At 42.3% G+C, this 22,595-nt stretch overlaps 1 protein-coding gene across 3 annotated transcripts in view; it reads right to left on the reverse strand.

The window, feature by feature from the left end:
- Positions 1-4,317: 4,317 nt before the first annotated feature.
- The window catches only part of LOC131242439 (uncharacterized), a 40,870-nt gene continuing 22,592 nt past the window's right edge, over positions 4,318-22,595 (reverse strand). Inside the window, exons 5-6 of one of the 3 annotated variants that reach the window (XM_058241063.1) lie at positions 5,251-5,329; positions 4,318-4,626 (exon numbers count right to left, since the gene is read on the reverse strand). In XM_058241063.1, coding sequence (XP_058097046.1) covers positions 5,296-5,329 — 34 coding nt within the window. In that variant the 3' untranslated portion in view covers positions 4,318-4,626; positions 5,251-5,295. The other 2 variants (XM_058241065.1, XM_058241064.1) reach the window with 2 other exon arrangements.

A 22,595-nucleotide genomic window follows, 5' to 3' on the forward strand; every position in this document is an offset into this window, starting at 1 on the left:
ATGCAACGTTTAAGTCACCTTTGTATCTTGCTTGTAGCATGCGATCCCTCTATAGGTTTCTCCTGAGAGGTGGTTGCTCCGCCTGCTCTTATACCTCTTCCTGTGGCTCGACTTCTACATATGTCTCACCTTGTCAATTTAAATATCAATCAACACTGAATTTTCCGTTTCCTTGTGTTCATCCTTATGAAACAAGGAATCCTCGTCAAATTTGACATCCCCACATGTTGTGACTTTCCATGTGGCCCGGTCATATGGCATGTATCCCTTCACACCATCACCATAGCCCACAAAAGTATATTTCTTTGCCTTTTAGTATAACTTATCTCTCTCAACTGACAGTACATGAGAGTAAGCATCACAATAAAATGTGTAGTTTATTTTCTTACCACTCCACACTTCTTTACGAATCTTACAACCAATGGCCGTAGATAGAGATCGATTCACCAAATAGCAAGTCATGTTAACGACCTCAGCCTATAAGTCTTTGCTCAACGCAATGTTACTCACCATACGTAGGGTCATTTCCAAAAGAGTCTGATTCGTACATTCTACTACATCATTCTGATCTGGTGTATGCCTAACTGTTTTGTGCCTCACAATCCCCTCATCCTTACAAAACAAATTGAATTCCTTTGAAGTAAATTTTTTATCATTATTAATCATCAACACTTTCAATTGTCGTCCTAATTGTTTCTCAACTATAACCTTCTAAGACTTGAAATTAGCAAACACGTTAGATTTATTCTTCATGAAATAAACCTATACCTTTCTAGATAAATCATCAATAAATGTTACGAAAAATGATGACCCTCTATAAATCACAAGCGACGACCCCCACACATCAGAATGCACATGGTCCAACGGTCCTTTATTATAATGTTTTTTTATTTTAAATGACAATTTTGACTATTTACCATATATACAATGCTCACATATATCCAAATAAAAAAATGTTAAAAGTATGAATTAAACTACAATCGAGTAATACATTCATACCACGCTCGCTCATGTGGCCTAGGCATGCATGCCACACATGTGCCGACATAGATTCCGCTTCAAACGTCATAGCTCCACCTAATATAATATTCTCAATCAACTTATAAAGATTGTCACTCTCTTGTGCCTTCATAACAGTGAGTGTCCCCATTGAAACTTTTAAAACACCATCATGGTCGGCGTACTTCCATCTTAGAACATTGAATACTCCTAGAGAAATTAAATTTTTATTCAAATCAAGAACGTATCTCACATCTGTCAGAGTACGCTCCATACCATCAAACATTTTCATGTGCACGGATCCAAATCAAACCATCTTACAGGCATAGTCAATGCCCATAAAAACCATCTCACATCTGTCAGAGTACGCTCCATACTCATTATACTTAATAAACCAACTCTAATGGGGAGTCATGTGGAAGGACGCTCCCATATCTAAAATCCACTCCCCATAGAACTGTCCCGATTTAGACACCGACAACACATCACACCACTAGTCCCCTCTACGAATTCCGTTAAATTGGCCTCCCTTGTAGAATCATCCAATTTTTCTATCATCTGGGTTTTAGGGGACTAACAGTCCTTCATATGTCCATGTCTACCGCAATTCCGACACTTCAACTTCGCTTTGCCTTTCAACTTGGACCTCAATTGCGATTTCCATTTCTCTTACTTAAATATTCTTCCCATCACAACCAGTGCTCCCGTAGATGTACTTTCCCCACCATTTTTCCTTCTTAATTGCTTCGACTGAAGCGATGAGATATTGGTGTCAAGGTCTAATATAGCTCTACCATTAAACAAAGTATCCACCAAATTCTCATAGGAATCTGGAAGGGACACCAATGGGATCAAAGCTTTATCTTCTTCATCGATCTTTACCTCCACGCTCGTCAGTTTGTAAATTAGTTCGTTAAAGGCTTTAATGGGCTCATCAAGATCCGACCCATCCACCATCTTCATATTATAGAGCTATCTCTTCATATATTGATGATTTGAGAGAAATTTCATCATGCACAAACTCTCCAACTTCGTCCATAGCCCTGCGGTAGTCGTTTGATCAAGGACATTATAAAGAACATCTGTCAAACATAATTGGATCGAGGTAATCGTGATATGATTAAGTTCTTCCCATTCATCTTCGCTCATAGTTTCGGGATGCTTTGCTTTACCAAAGAGTGTCTGTTGTTGTCCTTGCTGAACTAGAAAGCCTCTTATCTTTACCGTATACAGTTCAAAGTTATTTTTCCTGGTGAACTTCTCTACCTCATATTTCACGTTCGATTCCTTCATTTACATATCTCATATCCAATCTGAAAACCCAACGCACCCAACGCATGCTCTCATACAACTTGTTGGGAAACTAAGCAAGCCCTTATGTAACTCGTTCGGCGCAAAAACAACCTCAGATAAGAACAAACAAAGTAATAAAAAACAAAAGAATACAAGCAGTCATAGAGAACATACAATTTTACGTTAAAAACTCTTATGGGAACAAACCACAATACAAATCGATAAGCAAATTCATTATAAAAAACGAATTACAAGAGATAGAAATGACTTACATGCAAAAACTATTCTCTTCAAACAAATTCATTTTCAAAACCCTAGCTTTCTCACTAGCACAGGTCTCAAATACCATAACCCCATGTTAATAGACCCTTATATAGTGGTACACCCAAATTAAGAAATAAATCACACGGTTACGTAAAACCACATGTCAATTGATTTACTCAGTCGATTGACACTGGTCGCGATCGAACATGATCAAAATCATTCAGTGAGCTAACTTGATCGTTCTAAATTATCTTGATCGAAGGCTCTATCAGCCGAACTTCAAAATTGTTCATAGACCAATCTGTTTAATCCAGTGTTTTCTCAATCAATCGATCAGTCTGTTCGATCAATACAAATAGGGATGATCGATCAAATCCCATATTTCTGCTTAGATTGAAGACATCCAATCAACTTTTTTGGACAGGCACGATCGTGATCAAATCAGATAGGGATTACACAGTGTTGGGTGGGAGAGGGAACAAAACGAATTGAAGAAGTCTATCCTGTGCCGATAACCTATACATGCATACCATCTTAATCATGAGATCATGGGCCCAATTGTGGATGGGGCGTAATTGAAACTCCACTGAGGCGATCGCAACCATTCAATTAGCGGCCATTTAAAAGGGCAAAAAAAAAATAAAAAGGCAGTTCAACCATGAGGAAAATCAGATGGCAGTTCGTTTTGCCTCCATGGTGACTCATGTCACAATCACGCCCAACTGGGGCCCACATGCTTAGATGCTGATGATAATACACTCGTCCCCGCTGTATACACTATGAAATTATGCTCAACGGACGATTCTGACCATCAACGCAGAAACGAATTTTGGAGCATTAGAGTGGAATTTTTCAATGGTTCACATTCAACTAAGAAAATCAGTGGGATTCATCATCAACGCATTACTGTTGGACCATAGTTTCTTTTTAGTAGCACTGAGGTGGACGCTTCAAATCACTGAAGCATCTCACCATGCAGGCCAACATGGGAGACAAGACGCATGTTGGCAACTACCAACTTGTTCCTGATTCATTTCGGTAGACTCAGGTAACCCGCGTGCTTCACATCCAAAGACGCGTATTGGATGGGACCCGCCCCATAGCTGATGTCAAAAATACTCGGGCTGTTCAACTCTCCGATTGGCCATACATGTGAAGCAAGCTGCAATGGGCCGATAAAGACTGACGAGTTTTTCGGACCATCTCCTCTCTTGATTGTCATTTAAGAACCTCTAAATAAAAATAAATAAATTTAAAATTTAAAAAAATAAAATAAAATAAAATAAAAAAGCTCTTCTCGAAAGTGACTCGTTCGCTTTGCTCTCTCAAACACCATTGTTTCCGTACACAAGGCTTACCAGATTAACGGTCATATTCTCACGGTTAGCTCACCTGATACTCAGACATCCTACGTGTTGGCAGTGTGAGTGACTATGAGTGGGGTTCTTGGGACCCGTGCATATTAACCTCGAAAACACCGGGTAGAGAGGAATTCTCCGTTTGCCCATGCAATGAGTTGGTCTGGCCCATTGGGAACTTATGGCCCAACTCATCACAGTACAGGCCTGTCGTAAACTATGGTTTGGAAACACTTTCTATCGAGGACTGACCTAAAGCCTAGTCCAGGCCCCACTTACAACTTTGCAAAACTTGGACGTCCTGAAATTTGAAGGACAACTAATAAAAACTATAGGGCTCAGGCTCAATTGACAATTAAGGGGTGAAGCAAAAATCAGACAAGATCCATATTCACGGTTTCAAAGTTGGTTTAGAGTCTTAGTCTGATTAGCAGCAGTAGCAGTATCGTCCATGGATGTCTCGACCCATATTGGCATGAAATAGCCTGATATAATGCGATGTAAATAGGTGGTGAACAACAAAAACACCAATTTTAAACCTTGAGACCCAACACATTTCCTCTCCTAATCATCTTAAAAGGCATAGAGGAGCCCATTATGAGGCGAAACCAAACACACGTAAGGAGCATTTAGAAACCATGATTGCTTAAGTTAGATTAGGGTGCCACCCCTAAATCGTGCTGAACTCTGTCATGGCAGTTGGAGAAAACAGATCCCACCCCATCTTTTGTATTCCGAAAATGGCATTAGGAGAGCTTTCTTCCGTCAATTTACACATGTGAAAACTAGGCAGACGCGTGCAAGATTCAAACCGTCCACATGTCGCACCAAGACCTTTTTAAGTATTATGCCCTTGAAATTAGAACAATCGTAAAGTTAGGTGGGCCGGGCCGCACAATGCTAGAGAACCGCCACTGTTCATGACTCCCATCTGCTGAAACTAACAGTAAGCGTCAGTTTAATCAATTTTTCAGGAGCACCCACACAAGCTCTTAAGAGTAGGGTTTAATGAACCTTGGAGATTTACACTAAACTCATTAGCGATATTTAAAATACTCAAAATCAGTACGTGTGCCAAACATGTGTGGTGCCTGAGACTGAGATAATGGTCCGCCATGTGGATTAGGCTACAACATCCCAAAGTCAAGGGGACCGAACTTGTTATAATTGCCCAATCAGTGGCCTGAACAAGAAAAGGTCAGCCAGAAACGGCGTTAAGTCCACATCCAACCAAAAGAATTCACAAATGGATGGTCAGATGTATCCAAGTCACTAGAACGTGGTGAACCCCACATCTCATAGCCAAACCACCCCCCACCCCTTGTGGGCCCCCTGCATCCCACAGGCCACCCCACTCGAGCCCGATGTGAAAATGCCCCTGCTACATGTTAGCAACATGTGCAGTGGGAAAGCAGCTGCATACAACAAAATGTAAGTGAGCATTTCTCTAGTTTAAGTGGGATGAGCACCTGGCATTTCTAGGTTCCAAACTATAGTAGCAGGAAGCATGAAGCAAAGCGACAAGAAATTCAGGTGCGAGAGCAGGGAAGTGTCCCATTCAAGAGGCAAACACGTACAAATAGATTGGAAGCAGGAGTGTGACAAGAGTCCAAAGTACAGATTTGAAGTGGAAGGGGCACCAAGTTAGAAGGATATCCTACAACCAAGTTCCAAACATACCCTAATCATTGAGATGTGAGAGGTTGACGAGAAGCATGGATTGGATTTAAAGCAGTGGGATTTGTTTAGTAGGTCAATGAGAACTTTTAAAATCATCATCATCGTCGTCGTCATCTAAGCCATTCCACTCTATCAGGGACCATATATCCCCAGTTAAACTAAAAACGTCAGCTTCTGTCATGATTCATGAAAATAAAAAGGTCATTGTGAAGTTTGATGCTGGTTGCCAACTTGACACAACCTTCACTTGTCTAGGAGCTTGGGACCGGCAATGAGAGTGCAAAACTCCCACTGGCAGTGTTATCTTTTAAGATCATAGTGCTTACTATAGAAAGCTATTGACGAAATAAATGGCTATACAAAGGGGGTACCTTGTGATGCTTCTTTTTTTTTCCCTTTCAAAAGGCAATGCAATTCTTATTGAAAAGAAAACAAGGCAGAGTCGAGAAATCTACACCTCAGGCTTGCACAGAAGAAAGCCAAAATGATTAAAAAGAACTTGAGAGAGGGCTGTATCGCCATAGCATATCCTGTCTCAAATCCTGGGAGTAGTTTTAGGAGATTATGGAAGGCTATCAAAACAACTTGAACCACCAGTCCATTGCCTAAGGGTGAACAGCAACACATGGAAAGTCGTAACAGCAAGGAAGTGGGTGAGGGGTTGCTTTGATCCAGAAATGTACTGTCAGGATTGAATTCCGTAAATCTGATGGGGATGGTCCAGCAGGCTGGGTGTAAAGCACGGAGCAGTCTAAAAGCTTTTGCAGAATTGATGAGATGAGGGTCAGATAGTTTTTTTACAAAAAAACTACGCACACATCCACACACACCACAATGGGTACTTGAACCCATGACCTTAGTATTGAAACTCTTGTGAGACTACCATTAAACAATGAGTAAGGGCCCTATGCTGGCCTAAGTCCATCTTTGGTAGTGCAATTCTGTAGTACATTGGATGGAAAAAGACGATTGGGGAGATGTCCTGGCCCCAATTTATTTGTGCATCATGCATGTGATTCGCGCCTGCAGAGTATGAAGACCCTGGCGGCACATTGTCAAAGCTTATGAACCTCACTTGTGGTGAAATATCAGACACCTTTCAAAAGATTAGCTAACAGAACTACCAGTTTGATGGGGATGATCCTAGTAGTTGCTTCTTGTACAGGCTTAAGGATGAGATTCAGGTAGGTGTAAAGGTCCTACAACCATAATCATCATCATCTAAGCCTAATTCCAACTAACTGGGGTCAGCACATGAATACTTTCCCGCCATTCCACTATCAAGGTAAAGGTCCTACAACCAGCAACCATTAATTCAGGCATTCAGCCTAGCAAAATTACAAGAGGTTGTACAGGTGCATGAGGTAGCAGTGAAGCCATCAACTGCTATGGTGATTCTGTGTTCCATTAAAAATTTCTTTGCACACCTGATCAACCACCAAATCCTCAGCCAAGTCCTGGTTGGAAAATTAGGATGATGATGGGTGGTGGTGGTGTAATAGGGAGACTTGCTTGGACTCTTGTAGAGACATTGAAGAGGTGATTCACAGCACTTGCGCCAGCATGGCAGACAATTGGGATCGGCCATTGAACTGCAGAAATGTCCAAGCCCAAAAAATAGGCAGTTCACTGATCCACTCATTAGGTGCACCACAAGTGTATGAGCAAAATCGGTGGTTCTTTATGTGTGGCCCACATGATGACTGAACCAGCATACTTTTAGGACCATGGCAAGTTCATGGTCTTCCCCACCTCACGAGTAACCCAGACCTGCATGCCTGCTATATTGGCATGTGTGCTGAGAATCACCTTATTGATTACTTTTGGGATGAATCTTCAAAGAAATCCTAGCAACGGTAGTTAGCTTAAAGCAAATAGTACTTTTTTTTCCCTGAGGTCAATAAGGATCATCATCCCAAAACACAGATTATCTATCAAAGAGGTGAGGCAATAGCTAAACAAAGTGGCCTCTCACCATGTGGAAAAAAAAAAGTGAGACATCCACGGGTCAAGGGTCTATAAAGAAAATAAATCAACAGTTGAAGCTTTTATGAGATGAGATACCACAACTACATGAATGCCAGGCAATGTGTGTCTGTGAATGACAAACATTTACAAACTGTAAATGTTATTGGATGGGATCATGATGAGGACAACATCCCCCCCCCCCCCCCCCCTGTACGCAAGGAGAAGGAGGGCCACACCATCAATCTGGATCGATGATGACGTCCAAGGAGGGCCTCCTAGTTAGAGGACTGTGTTTTGGTTTGTTGAAGTGGACCCGATAGTCATGTGAATCCCACCATGGGTTCTCATGATCGTGGCTCACTATTCTAATTAATCTAGTACTTTAGGTTTTGTTTATTATTGTTATTAGGAATATCATGGACGGTTTAGATTGCTTTGATTAGTTGTTATTTTTTATTACTTCGTCTTCAGGTAATAAGTTGCGCACATGGCGCGAGTTTTGAGGTTTAGGGTTTTATTATAAATAAGCACCACTTGTAGTCTTTTTTCTCATTGAAGATTAATAAAATTTCTGCGTTTTTCTACTCTAAATTTCTGAGTTGTGGAGATTCAATTGGGTGTGAAACCCTCCCTTCCTCGAAGGGCTGACTACCGTGGTGCAAAGCCACACCTATTTTGATTCGCCCCCACCTTCTACCATCCATATTTCTCCTCCTACAATCATCTACGCTTCAAATCCACCCTCTATTGCAACCGGCTTTCTCTCTACGGCAGATTTTCAGAATTTGGCCCTGCAGGAGGGCTGAAACTTCGGCAGAGCACCACGCACAAACCATGCATCGGACCAGGCTTAAATTTGAAAGTTTTGTGGCCCACCCCTGGCCGAACAGGGCCAAGCTAGCCGTTTTCTGATTTGTGGGCCCCGCACACGTGCAGGACACCTCCAGCGCACGTGCCTCTGGGTCTTCACTGCTATCCACGCGTGTGACGCTTTTCTGGTTCGTCTCTCTCCTCTCTTTCACCTCAAATCCCTAACCCTAACCCTAAATTACTCAAATCTCCAATTTTATGCCTTTTCTTCAACCTTAGGGTTCCCCAAATTGAAATCTGTGAACCCCTTGGTTTGAGGAATTATTTTTGTACATGTGTGGATGAATTTACCCTCCTTTGATTATTGTTTGGTTTATAATTTTGATTGATCCAACCCTAACTTGTATAGGCCTGGGCCTGCATAGATTCCCCTTGATTGAATGCTTGAACTTTTGTGTGGGATTTGGAATTTTGTGTAATTGTTTCTAAACTAACATGATCTATCTTGCACATCATATTTGAATTTCATGTCCCGCATCAAATTTGGTATCAAAGCAAAAGGTTTTTATAGGGGAATGCATTGCATGTTTAGGGTTTAGTTTATTTGTGTCCATCGTGCATCAAGTATCATCATATAGATCTGTTTAGAGGTCCATAATTCCTGACATAAGCTGCTGAATTTTCTACCATCAGAAAATCCCCATATCTCTTTGCTGGATTTTTTGTTGACAGATTCTTTGGGCAGATAAGTTGCTGAAAATTGAGTAGTATTGTGTCGTTTTCCCCATATAGAGTCCTATAGGAGCATTTAGTCCCATCAAGGCGCATATAGTCGTATTAGAAGGTCCTTAAGTTGAGTTAGTAGTTGTATACCCACACGTACGGGTCGTGGTTTTGGCTTGCACCCTACACTAAATATGGAGCAATTGCAAGAGTCAATGAACAAGCTAACCCAGCAGTTTGAGTCTTTGGGTAGGCGCTTGGAACAACATATGGACCAATGCTTCGAGCAGCTTGATGTGCGCATTACCCAACTATATACATCTGCCAGGGCAAATCCCACCATTAAGAAAAATACCCAATCTCAGGCAGGTGGTCAGGAGGATAAACCAAGGAATGAAGGTAACCAAGGAATCGATTATGGGCAAACACTCGTGCACCCACCCCATGAGGGACATCAAGACCACTATGACCCCGATGCGCAACTTCTCAAAGGAGTTAAAGTAGATGCCCTCACGTTTGATGACCACTTGGACCCTAAAGCTTTTCTAGATTGGTTGGCAGACATGGACCAATATTTTGAATAATACAACATGTACGGCCTTGTAGCTGGAGAGAGTACATCAGAGGCTAGTGTAGAGTTACCCACTGAGGCCATTCCGGTAGTGGATGAGTTTCGTAATGTCTTTCCTGATGATCTACCGGATGAGTTTCCCCCTACGAGAGATATACAGCACGCCAGGACGTGGGACACCGTACTACCTATAGCCGAGTTTGCATTTAATAGTTCTGTCAACAGGTTCACAGGTCTAGGTCCTTTTGAAGTCGTTACTGGTTATAAGTCTAAGAAGCCTATTAATCTTGTCTCTATGTCACTGTCTCATAGGCCATCAGAATCTGTAGAGTCCTTTGCGCATCACATTCATTCATTGCATCAAAAAATCAGGCAAAAGATCACTACTAGTAATGAACATTCCAAATTTTCTGCAGACCAGCATAAACGTCTCAAGGAATTCAATATAGGGGACTCTATGATGGTCCGCATTAGGCCCGAGCAGTACCCTCAGGGGGTCGTCTGTAAATTACACGCGCATAACGCTGGACCCTTCAAAATTATAAAACGAAACGGTCTCAATGCGTATGTGGTAGATCTTCCGCCTTCCATGGGAATTAATTCCACATTCAATGTGGAGGATCTAGTTACTTTTCAGGAGACCACTGATACTTTGTTAGGCCCTTCGCCCAACCATCCTGATTTTTCAGACCTGTCCCTTGATCCATAGCCTCTTCCCGACCATTCTTTCCAGCCTCTATCTCCTATACCTACCCTTCCCACACCCAGAGAGGAAATAGAGGATATTATAAACTATCAGATAGTATCAACGTCAAACGGCGAGTTTTAGAAGTACCTGGTTAAGTGGAAGTCACGCCCAACATCAGACAATACGTGGCTCATTGAGGAGGAGCTTCAGAGACTTGATCTTGACATCTTGGAGCGATTCAAGAGTTTTGTTTCGCCAGTGCCGAAATCTTCACAGCGGGGGAAAGTTGATGGGGACATCACGTGCACACACACACCCCCCAACGCACGTACACGAGGAGGGCCCCACCATCGATCTGGATCAATGACAAGGTCCAGGGAGGGCCTCCTAGTTAGAGGACTACATTTTGGTTCGTTGAAGTGGACCCGATAGTTATGTGAATCCCACTATAGGTTCCCATGATCATGGCCCACTATTCTAATTAATCTAATACTTTAGGTCTTGCTTATTATTGTTATTAAGAATATCATGGACGGTTTAGATTGCTTTGATTAGTTGTTATTTTTTATTACTTCGTCTCTAAGTAATAGGTTGTGCACATGGCGCGAGTTTTGAAGTATAGAGTTTTATTATAAATAAGCACCCCTTGTAGTCTTTTTCTCATTGAAGATTAATAAAATTTCTGCATTTTTCTGCTCCTTTAAGTTTCTGAGTTATGGAGATTCAATTGAGTATGAAACTCTCCCTTCCTCGAAAGGCTGACTACCGTGGTGCGAAGCCACACCTATCCCGATTCACCCCCACCTTCTACCATCCATATTTCTCCTCCTACAATCATCTACACTTCAAATCCATCCTCTATTGCAGCCATTTTTCTCTCTAAGGCAAATTTCCAGAATCTGGCCCTGCAGGAGGGCTGAAACTTCGGCGGAGCACCACGTACAGACTGTGCATCGGATCAGGCTGAAATTTGGAGGTTTTGTGGCACACTCCTGGCCGACCAGGACCAAGCTGGTCATTTTCTGATTTGTGGGCCCCACACATGTGCGGGACACCTCCAGCGCACGTGCGTCTGAGTCTTCACCGTTGTCCACGCGTGTGACGCTTCTCTGGTTCATCTCTCTCCTCTTTTTCACCCCTCTTTCACCTCAAATCCCTAACCATAACCCTAAATTACTCGAATCCTTAATTTTATGCCCTTTTTTCAACATTAGGGTTCCCCGAATTGAAATCTGTGAACCCCTTGGATTGGGGAATTATTTCTGTACATGTGTAGATGAATTTACCCTCCTTTGATTATTGTTTGGTCTATAATTTTAATTGATCCAACCCTGGCTTGTGTAGGCCTGGGCCTGCATAGATTCCCCTTGATTGAATGCTTGAACTTTTGTGCGAGATATGGAATTTTGTGCAATTGTTTCTAAACTAACGTGATCTAAAGCCTGAATATCTTACACATCATATTTGAATTTCATGTCCTGCATCAAATCACCCATGCGTGTTAGCTACCTGTTCATCTCCTCACATGTGCGTGTTCTGTTTGTACATACAATGTAGGATATGAACATGCATACGGATGTGTGCCCACGCACAAGTAGAATGAATGCATATTTACATGAGGAGTTAGCACATACGTATCTGTTATGTATGTATGCTTATGGTTGCTTGACTAGAGATTAGTAGAAATCCATTCAATGCATAAATCTGTAGATAGTAACAAGCAGTAGCTGACAAAATCCAGTTTCATCCGGAGAAAAGATTTCGTAGTTATGAACAGGAACAGCAAGGGGGGGACCACCATTATAACTTGCCTGTACAACCAAGAGAAAGATCAATCCTAATCTGGAAAAGTATCCACATGGGGCGGGAACTCACTAACTCTTCCTAAATCATGGATTATTTAGGATGGTATTCATACCCACTTCTTTTTGAACCAGAAAGGAAAGTCGATGATAGCAAACCACAAAATCTCTAAATCATGAAATATTTCATTTATGATTTTAATGAAATATAAACAGAGGAAAAGAAGGGAAATTTTGAGATGTAATAGAGACAAGAATGTTGAGGGTCGAAACATAGCAAAGTAAGTAACCAAAAAAAAGAGTAGGAAACACATTAAGGGAGTACATAATTTTTATTTTTATTTTTGTTCCTTTTTTCTTTTCTTTTCTTTTTTTTTGAAGAGTAACATGAAATTTTATTAAGGAAGTGCCAAGATGGTGCAAGGATTACAAGCGAGGGAAAAAAGAAAAAAAATACGGTTCCACAAAATTTAATACAAGAAGCCCACTCAAACATAAAAGATGGGCCTCATGGGGCGGGAACTCACTAACTCTTCCTAAATCATGGATTACTTCTTTTTTCACGCACGCGCGTGTGAACCACAAAGGAAAGTCGATGATGGCAAACCACAAAATCTCTAAATCATGAAATATTTCATTTATGATTTTAATGAAATATAAACTGAGGAAAAGAAAGGAAATTTTAAGATGTAATAGAGACAAGAATGTTGAGGGTCGAAACATAGCAAAGAAAGTAACCAAAAAAAAAGAGTAGGAAACACAATAAGGGAGTATATAATTTTTATTTTTGTTCCTTTTTTTTTTCTTTTTTTCTTTTTTTGAAGAGTAACATGAAATTTTATCAAGGAAGTGCCGAGATGGTGCAAGGATTACAAGCGAAGGAAAAAAGAAAAAAATACAGTTTCACAAGATTTAATACAAGAAGCCCACTTCATAAGGAAGCTAGAAGAGCCCATCTCCACAAAATTGTAGTGTTCTTTCCTAGCTCCACCCCATGAAAAATCAAGAACAAATCCTCCACTGATTCGGGCATCTTAGCCACAACTTAGCCATGGCCACTCTTGAAACATCCTCTTTCGAATGCCGCAATAGACCATATAAAGACTAAACCGAAAAGCGGCTGGATTTATCCTTTAGCCAAAGCATTTTGTCCCCTTCATCCCTCACCAATATACAGTATTTGAGACACTCGAGGAGCCTCACAAACTCCACCTCTTCATCCGTCATATTCTTATGGCATGGAGGAGACCAAACCACCGCAATTCCAAGGGAATAGCTAGATACCACGATAACATTCCTCCTCAAGGAAAGATGGGCTGATCTAGGGAACACATATTGGAGCAGGGATTCTCCAATCCATACATCTTCCCAAAAGCGAACTCTCTCCCCATTTCCAATCGCAAAGCCAATTCCTGTGCTAAACATGTGCTTGAACTTAGATATCCCTTTCCAAATCCATGAGGCTCCATAGAGAGAAGAGGAAGCCCAAGATAAGTAGAGGGAGAAGCCCCCACTCGACACCCAAAGGGATGCCATCCGTTCAACTTCCTCCTTGACCATGTGCACCCCCGACATTTCACTTTTTGCAATATTTATCTTTAAGCCTAAGACTGCTTCAAAACATAGAATGACCATTCTTAACTTGTCCACCATAATTTCACTTGCTTCACAGAAGAGCATAGTATCATCGGTGAACTGGAGGTGGGAACACTTGCCTTGCTCGGCTTAAAACCGCAAATAATGCCTTCCTACTAGCATCCTACCTAGAGCCTCCGCCACCATGACAAACAAAAGGGGAGAAAGGGGGTTCCCCTAACATATACCTTGTGAGATGAAGAAGCCTTTAGCGAAACCATTAACCGAACTGAGAATTTGGCCAACTGGATACACTCCTTCATCCAAACCCTGAATTTCGACTCACATCTCATTTGGCCCATCAAATCATCTAAAAAATTCTAATTCACGTTATCATACACCTTCTCGATGTACACCATAAAATCCACAACATCACTCTTCACCACCTCCCAAAAATCATGGAAGAATGCCATCAGGTAGCCATCCAGGCCTACCATCAGGTATCCATCCACGACCGGTGCCTTATCCCTCCCCATTGAATCCACCACCACCTTGATTTCATCCTCCAAAAATGGCTTCTCCAACAAGGCCACCTCAATCTCCAAAAGGCCCTTAAACTCTTAGTCCTCTAGAGTGGGTCTCTCCCACCCATCATCAGAGAGAAGGGATGTATAGTAGTTGACCACTTCGGACCATACCTAGTTTTTCCCTTCAATTCTTCCACTATCCACCATCACACTCCCAACCTTGTTACTTCTTGCCCGCGAACGAGCAATGCAATAGAAACTTTTATATTTTTCTCCCGCTCCTTAAGCAAGGTTGCCCGGAACCTTGGTCTCCGTTTAATATCTTCCTTCTCTAGTTGGTTTTGAATCGTCTTGCACTGGCTTCATCCTAAGTATTTTTCTTCCATCTTCTGAAAGCTCCATATCTTCTGCTTTTAAATCCAATGATTGAATTTGCGAGAGAATGTTCCCTAACTCATTTTCCCGACTTCCCAACACTTCTCTTTTCCAAGTCATGATATTGACTTTCAGAAGCTTTAATTTCTAACTCAATCTAATACCAGCATATCCCTCCACCTCACAAGACCTCCACCACTACGGGATTTGATTTGAGAAACCCTCCACTTCCAACCACATAAGCTCAAACCTAAAAGGTTTTGAGCCCCAGCTCTCTAACACAACATCTAACATTATTGGACTGTAAACAAAGCAAAAACAATGAAGGCTTAGAGGAAAATGATTTTTCCTTTTCTTTTTGTGTATTTGAGACAACCCTGAAGGGTTGAATATATAGAGTTCTACAACGACTATACAAGGTAAAATGATAAATACAAAATCTTCTATTTATACATCGTCTATCTATAGAATCGGCTATACAAGGCATGTGGCCTATCTAAGATCCCCCCTCAAACTAATGCGGGTCATCGACAAGTAATAGTTTGCTAACTAGAAATCAGTGTCGGGCAGAAGTGAAGGACTTCGTGAGAATGTTGGCAATCTGATCATGGGAAGCGACATGTGGTAGCGAAACGAGCCGAGACTGAAACTTCTCGCGGATGAAGAGACAGTCAACTTCAATATGCTTTGTCTGTTCATGGAAAACTGGATTAGAGGCAAGCTGAATGGCACTCAGATTATCTACATGGAGTGGAGTAGGAGCTTGTAGATGAACGCCCAAGTCAGAGAGAAGTCCACGTAACCAGATAATCTCACTACAAGCTGCTAACATTGCCCTATACTCGGCTTCTGTGCTTGATTTGGAAATAGTGGCCTGCTTCTTACACTTCCAAGAGATGAGAGAAGTGCCAAGAAAAACACAATAGCCAATGGTAGATCTGCGGGTGAGAGTACAACCGGCCCAGTTAGCATCTGAATAAGCACGAAAATCTAGAGAGGCCGTGGAGGAGGAGAACAGATATCGATCCAGAGTTCCACGTAGATATCGTAAGATGCACAATACTGCAGTCATATGAAGAGTTCAAGGAGCAGAAACAAATTGGCTGACAACTTGGACCGCGTAGGCAATATCAGGACGAGTCATTGTTAAGTAAACCAGACTCCCAACCAAACAGCGGTATAATGTGGGATCCGCAAGGAGTTCACCATCGTCACGGCCATATTGAACGTTAAGTTCCAAGGGAGTCTGAACTGTCTTCTGATCCGTTAAGGAAGCCAAGGCGAGAAGATCCTTGGTATATTTATGTTGGTTGACCAAGATTCCACGAATAGAACGCGAAAATTTAAGTCCAAGAAAGTATGTTAGATGACCCAAGTCCATCTTGAAGGATGACTTCAGAACTTCCTTTAATGCCGAGATGTCAGTATCATTGCTACCAGTCAGAAGTAGGTCATCAACAAAAATGAGAATAATGACGATTTCATACTCAGAGGTGCGTAAGAATAAGGACGGATCAAGACCACTTTGAGTAAGGCCAGCTCTTATAACAACATCATGAAAACGTTGGAACCATGCCCGAGGGGCCTGTTTGAGACCGTACAGAGTTTTCTTCAGGTGACAAACTTTATCGGCAGGGATTAAAGATCCATGAGGAGGTTTCAAATATACTATTTCTTGGAGGTCTCCATGAAGAAAAGCATTTTCACGTCCATCTGAGTGAGTGGCCAAGAGCGAATTGATGATATTGCCAGAAGAGTGCGAACAGTTTTTATCTTGGCTACACGAGCGAATGTCTCATCATAATCAATTCCGTGTTCCTGTTTGTATCCCTGAGCGACAAACCGAGTTTTATATCGATCCAATGATCCGTCAGACTTAAGCTTCACAGAATAAATCCATTTACTACCAATTAATTGGTGTTCAGGAGGTCGAGTAACAATGTCCCACGTACGGTTATCTTCCAATGTTGTAAGTTCTTTTGCCATAGCCTTCTTCCAACAATCATGATTGGTTGCCTGATGGTATAAAGTAGGAATAGATACATTATCCAGAGTAGTATTCATGGCAGACAGAGTATATCAAGTGATCAGGCTATCGATGTTCACGAGTGGAACGACGTACCAAAATAGGATCTGGATCGGTTATAGGTACAGTAGGGAGAGTAGCAGGTGATGGATCTATACGTGGTCGTCGTGAATAAACCTGCAATGGACAAGGAGGTGTATGCGACGCAACCGGAATGTCAGGAAAAATAGTAAGACCAGGATAGTCTGGTGTGGGAGGAGGAACAGATGAATGGAATGCAATATGCTCAAAAAAAACATGTCGTGATACTCGTACACGACGAGAAACCAGGTCATAGCAACGAAAACCCTTCTGAGTTTCTCCAAATCCCAAGTACATACATTTTACTGATTTTGGGGAAACTTTGTTACGTTCACGTGATGCCAGATGAACATAACATACACAACCAAACACACGAAATGTGGAATATGCAGGAAGGGAACCGGTGAGAACAAAGTAGGGAGATTTACTATTCAGGACTGTGGTTGGCAACCGATTAATCAAGTAGACTGAATGCATCATAGCTTCCGCCCAGAATGAACGAGGAACACTCATAGCTGTCATTAAGGTATTGGTAGTTTCAACAATATGGCGATTTTTTCGTTCAGCCACCTCATTCTGTTATGGAGTATCCGAACAGGTGGTCTGATGAGTAATCCCATGACCCTAAAGATATGTACGAAAATTTGTGGAGAGATACTCTCCCCCTGAGTCAGAGCGGAGAGTTTGAATTTTTACTCGAAATTGAATGTCCACCACAGAATGAAATATTTTGAATTTTTCAAACACCTGTGACTTAGAGTGCAAAAAATAAATCCAGGTGTAACAGGTGCAAAAAACAACAAGCTGGAGTAACGGATAAGTGAAAATCCAGCACGTATAAACATCCATGCCGCCTACCCTTCCCAAGTACCTTTCCCATTGCCAGATCCTGCACAAAACGACAATTTGGAAGAAAGATGACCAAGCAGTTATTGGATGTAAGTTGACACACGAAAATTAAATTTGAGGAGAGTTTAGGGACATGAAACACATCACGAAAAGTAAACTAGCGATGATCAGAAGGAGAGAAAGTTAAGGAACCAACGGAATGTATGGGTAGTTTAGTGCCATCTGCAGTAGAAATAGCCTGATTGCCAGTGTAGGGATGAGTATTGCGGAGATGTGAAACATTACTAGTCATGATTTGAAGCACCAGAATCGAAGAATCATGGAGAAGATGAGGTGATACCTGACATACCAGCCGCAGAAAGGGCCTGCACGATCTGCTGAAGTATTGCAGGAGTCAAAGGTGATGAAAGACCTTCAACAGAACCAATGGATGTAGTACCACTAACAGAAGGCTCGGAAGTAGTCGCAGAAGTAGCAAAAATAGCACGACCACGGCCATAACCTTGACCAACACGTCCACGGCCGAATGAGGATGCGTAGGCACGTGAACTACAGTCCTGAATACCATGACCAGTCCTTCGACAATACGTGCACCAAGCTTTGCATTGAGCGACGACATGTCCTGCTTTATTACAGCCGCGACAAGTTAAAGTAGTGGAACCACGGTTTGGGGCAGAGGTGGATATAGTAAGTGTTAGGTCAGATGGTCCCTGAGATGTCCCCTGTGAGAGGACCTGCAGTCGTTGTTCCTCGGCTAATAAATCATTAATAACCAAATTCATTGAAGGAGTTGGGCTACAGTTCAGAAGAGTAGCCCTGCAATGCTCAAATTCCGGACGCAGTTTAATAAGAAACTGTCTAACTTGCGCACTCTCGCGCATTGTGTGGAATATTTTAAAGTCATTTGGGAATTCTGGATCCATCATAGCCATCTCTGTCCAAATTGTAACCATTGTAGAGTAGAAAGTTTGAATACTATTGTCACCCTGATTAAGGTGAACCAAATCTTATTCCAGGCGGTATAATCGAGCCGCATTACTCTGTTGATATATTGTCTAGAGATGATCCCACATAGCCTTAGCAGTGCAATGTGGCGTGAGGCCAACAGCTATTGATCGATCAACCGAATCAAGAATCCAAGTAATAATCCGTCCATTTTTCATGTCCCAATCAGCCATTTTGTCGGCATCGGTGGAAGCGGGGATAGTAACAGATCCATCAATTAGTCCCCACAAACCTCGACCCTTGAGAAAACTTTGAAAGTGGATGGCCCATAGATTGTAGTTAGTGCCATCAAAACTACATCGTGGGGCCTCTGTACGGGAATCTTTATCCATAGATAGGACGAGATAAAAAACGATGTTAAAGAAGAAAGTACCTTGCAGCCACAGATCAGAATAGCAACCAGCAAAAGAGCAACAGACCAATAGATTAGGACATGCAGCAGTAGGTGTAGCAAGAGATGCTGCAGTAGGGAGCGGATGGAGCAGAAGATGATGCAACAGGGATCAAAAGTAGCGGAAGATGATGCAGATGCAGCAGGAGAAGAAGAGGGAGTAGTGATCGGATGTAGCAGGAACAAGCAGGGGCGTGCAGACAGGCCTGTGGACGAGCAGGGACGAGTAGGGGCGTGCGAACGAGCAGGGGACGATCGGACGAGCAAGGGCGTGCGGACGAGCATGGACAGTTGTCTCGATAGCCATCTTAGCGATACCAAAGGAAATTTCACCTCTCAATCAGCAGATATCAAGAAGCGATCTAACCAAGACATGATTGGGTGGTCCTGACTATTCAACCATGTAAATTTCTCATTGATCATCGATAGATAAATCAGCTCTTCCAGGTAGACCCATTCGAAGAAATCCCACATATTTCTCTACCCAATTTTTCCAAGGAAAATCTTGAAATAATAAAATCATTGGTTATGCACCAACAAGGTCAAACCTATTACGAACCAAGGTGAGCTTAGACCAAAACTATCATGTTTGGACCGTGGACCGCTAAAAAGCACCAGCAAAATCCGCAGAACCATCAAGATTGAAAAAGTGGACTCGTCATGCCAACGTCATCACAACAAGTGTTGATTCACACTTGATTTGAGGCATTGACACTGCCAAAGATCATCATCTCCAAGCCGACGTCGACAGAATAGGTGTCATTGATAGCTATAAATGGAGTCTTTCCATGCATAAGTGATCCTAAATAGGTGTATTTTCATTACCTTCGATGTATATTCATCCATTCCTTGTATATGCAGTGTATTCCTCTATTTAAACCATATTTGGGGTAAAGCAATATACATGAAAAACACAGGAGAATTCTCCAAGTCATTGTGCTATCATGGTATCAGAGCCAAGTTAATCTATAGACCATTCATTGTCGAGTTCCAATGGCCTCTAACTTCGCGGTCTCCATCGCCGCTTGCCGTTAGCCCATTACTGCAACCTTCATGGTTCCATTTGACACTCGCAATCTACATTCTGCACGCCATTAGTTTGAGGATCTCGTCGTCACTGCAACTGTCAACAAACAACCCAAACTCATCCCATATTCAATGCTGCCATTGTCAACACCATTGCCACAACAACATCTGTGGCAAAACCCCACCACAGCCAATCGCTGACAACCCAATCAATGTCAGCAAACCAATTAGTGTCGACAAACACACCACCAACCCCCTGTTCGCAAGCAACCCTAACCCCATCCGCCATTACATTAAACTACAAACTTTGTCTATCCATTACCCATCTCCAACGCCAGCCCACGGCCTGTTCTCTAGCATTGTCGGATAGATCTCTGCCATCATCAAGAGAAAAGAATCCGGCCTCAACAATCGGCTCATCGTCGCATTCGGCAGCCGCCGCAGCACCCTTACACCTCAGTCGACTCCGGCTTCCACAATCAACCTCTCACCATCCCGATCACGGAGACCCTGCCATTCGCTACAAAATCCCATTGACCATCGTCGTTAGACAGACTGAAATATACCTTGTATAGCTAGCATACCTTATATAGTTGGTTTTCCATAGGTAGATGATTCTGATTTTATTTCTTTCCTTGTATAGATACTGTAATCTCTATATATTCAACCTTTTTGGGTTGTCTCAAATACACAAAAGTTTTCAGCTCCTCTCGGTTTACATGGTATCAGAGCTTCACTGATCCAAATCCAGCACCACCTGTCAGATCCGACCACCCCTGCGTCGTCCGACCACCCCTGCTGCGTCGTCTGATCATCCCTCTGCTCGTCCAGCGCCATCTTCTGCTCGTCCCGCGTCCTCTGTTGAAGATTCGACCACCCCTGTGTCGTCCGACCGCCCTCTGTTGAAGATCCGACCACCCCGTTCTCTTTCTACTACTGCTGCCACTATTTCTTCCGAGCCGACTGTTACTGATTCTACATCTACTATTTCTGCTGAAGTTCTTTCATCTCCATTGATTCCTGCGATGCTCCAGCAAATCGTTCAGTCCCTTTCTGCGGCCGGTATGTCAGGTATATCCCCATCTTCTACATGGTTCTTCGATTCGGGTGCTTCCAATCATATAACCGGTGTTGTATCCCATCTTCGTGACATTCGTCCCTACACTGGCAATCAGGCTATTTCTACTGCGGATGGCACTAGACTACCTATTCAGTCTGTTGGATCATTGACTTTCTCTCCTTCTGCTCATCGCCAGTTCACCCTTCGTGATGTGTTTCACGTCCCTAACCTCTCCTCCAATTTAATTTCAGTTGGTCAACTCACATCAAATAACTGCTTAGTCATATTTCTTCCCAACTGTTGTTTTGTGCAGGATCTGGCGACGAGGAAGGTACTTGGGAGGGGTAGGCGGCATGGTCGTCTGTACGTGCTGGATTTTGATCCATCTATCACTCCGGCTCGTTGTTTCTTTTCTCCTTCTTAATCAGATATTTCTTCGACAAATAAATTGTGGAAACTATGGCACTTTCGCCTGGGTCATCCACATTCCGATCGGTTACTTCAGTTAATTTCGTCTGGCATGTTAGGGAATATTTCTCTTAATAAAAATGATTTGGATTATTCTTGTTCTTCCTGTTGTCTTTCAAAAAGTAAGTGTGTTCCATTTTCCCCAAGTACTACAAAATCATCTTCTATGTTTGAACTTGTGCATACGGATGTCTGGGGTCCTTCACCAATTATGTCTCTCTCTGGGTTACGATACTATGTTATATTCATTGATGATTTCACACGTTACACTTGGATTTACTTTCTGCAATCGAAGTCACAGGTTTTTGAAAAATTCAAGTTATTTCACTCTATGGTGAAGACTCAATTTCGGGTTTCAGTTCAAACTCTCCGCTCTGACTCAGGGGGGGAATATCTCTCAACTGATTTTCGTACATTTCTTCAAGGGCATGGAATTATTCATCAAACCACCTGTTCTGATACTCCACAATAGAACGGGGTGGCTGAAAGAAAAAATCGTCATATTGTTGAAACTGCCAACACCCTGATGACAGCTATGAGTGTTCCTCGTTCTTTCTGGGCTGAAGCAATGTTACATTCCATCTACTTGATTAACCGGATGCCAACCAAAGTTCTGAACAGTAAATCTCCTTACTCTATTCTCACTGGCTTACCTCCTGCATATTCCACATTTCGTGTTTTTGGTTGTATCTGTTATGTTCACTTGGCTTCATGTGAACGTAACAAACTATCTCCAAAATCAGTCAAATGTATGTACTTGGGATTTGGGGAAACTCAGAAGGGTTTTCAATGTTATGATCCGGTTTCTCGTCGTGTTCGGGTTTCACGACATGTTGTTTTTCTTGAGCACATTGCTTTTCATTTATCTCTTCCTCCTTCGCACACTCCAAACTCTCCTGGTCTAACTGCCTTTCCAGAAATTCCGTTTGCCTCAAGTACTCTCGCTCGTCCGTTGCAGGTTTACTCACATCGACCACGTACAGATCCACCACCTATTACTCAACCCGAACCTACTGTACCCGTTGCTGATCCCGAACTTACCTCGATCCAACGTTC

This window comes from Magnolia sinica, chromosome 4, assembly GCF_029962835.1.
Source record: "Magnolia sinica isolate HGM2019 chromosome 4, MsV1, whole genome shotgun sequence".
Classification (NCBI taxonomy): Eukaryota; Viridiplantae; Streptophyta; class Magnoliopsida; order Magnoliales; family Magnoliaceae; genus Magnolia; species Magnolia sinica.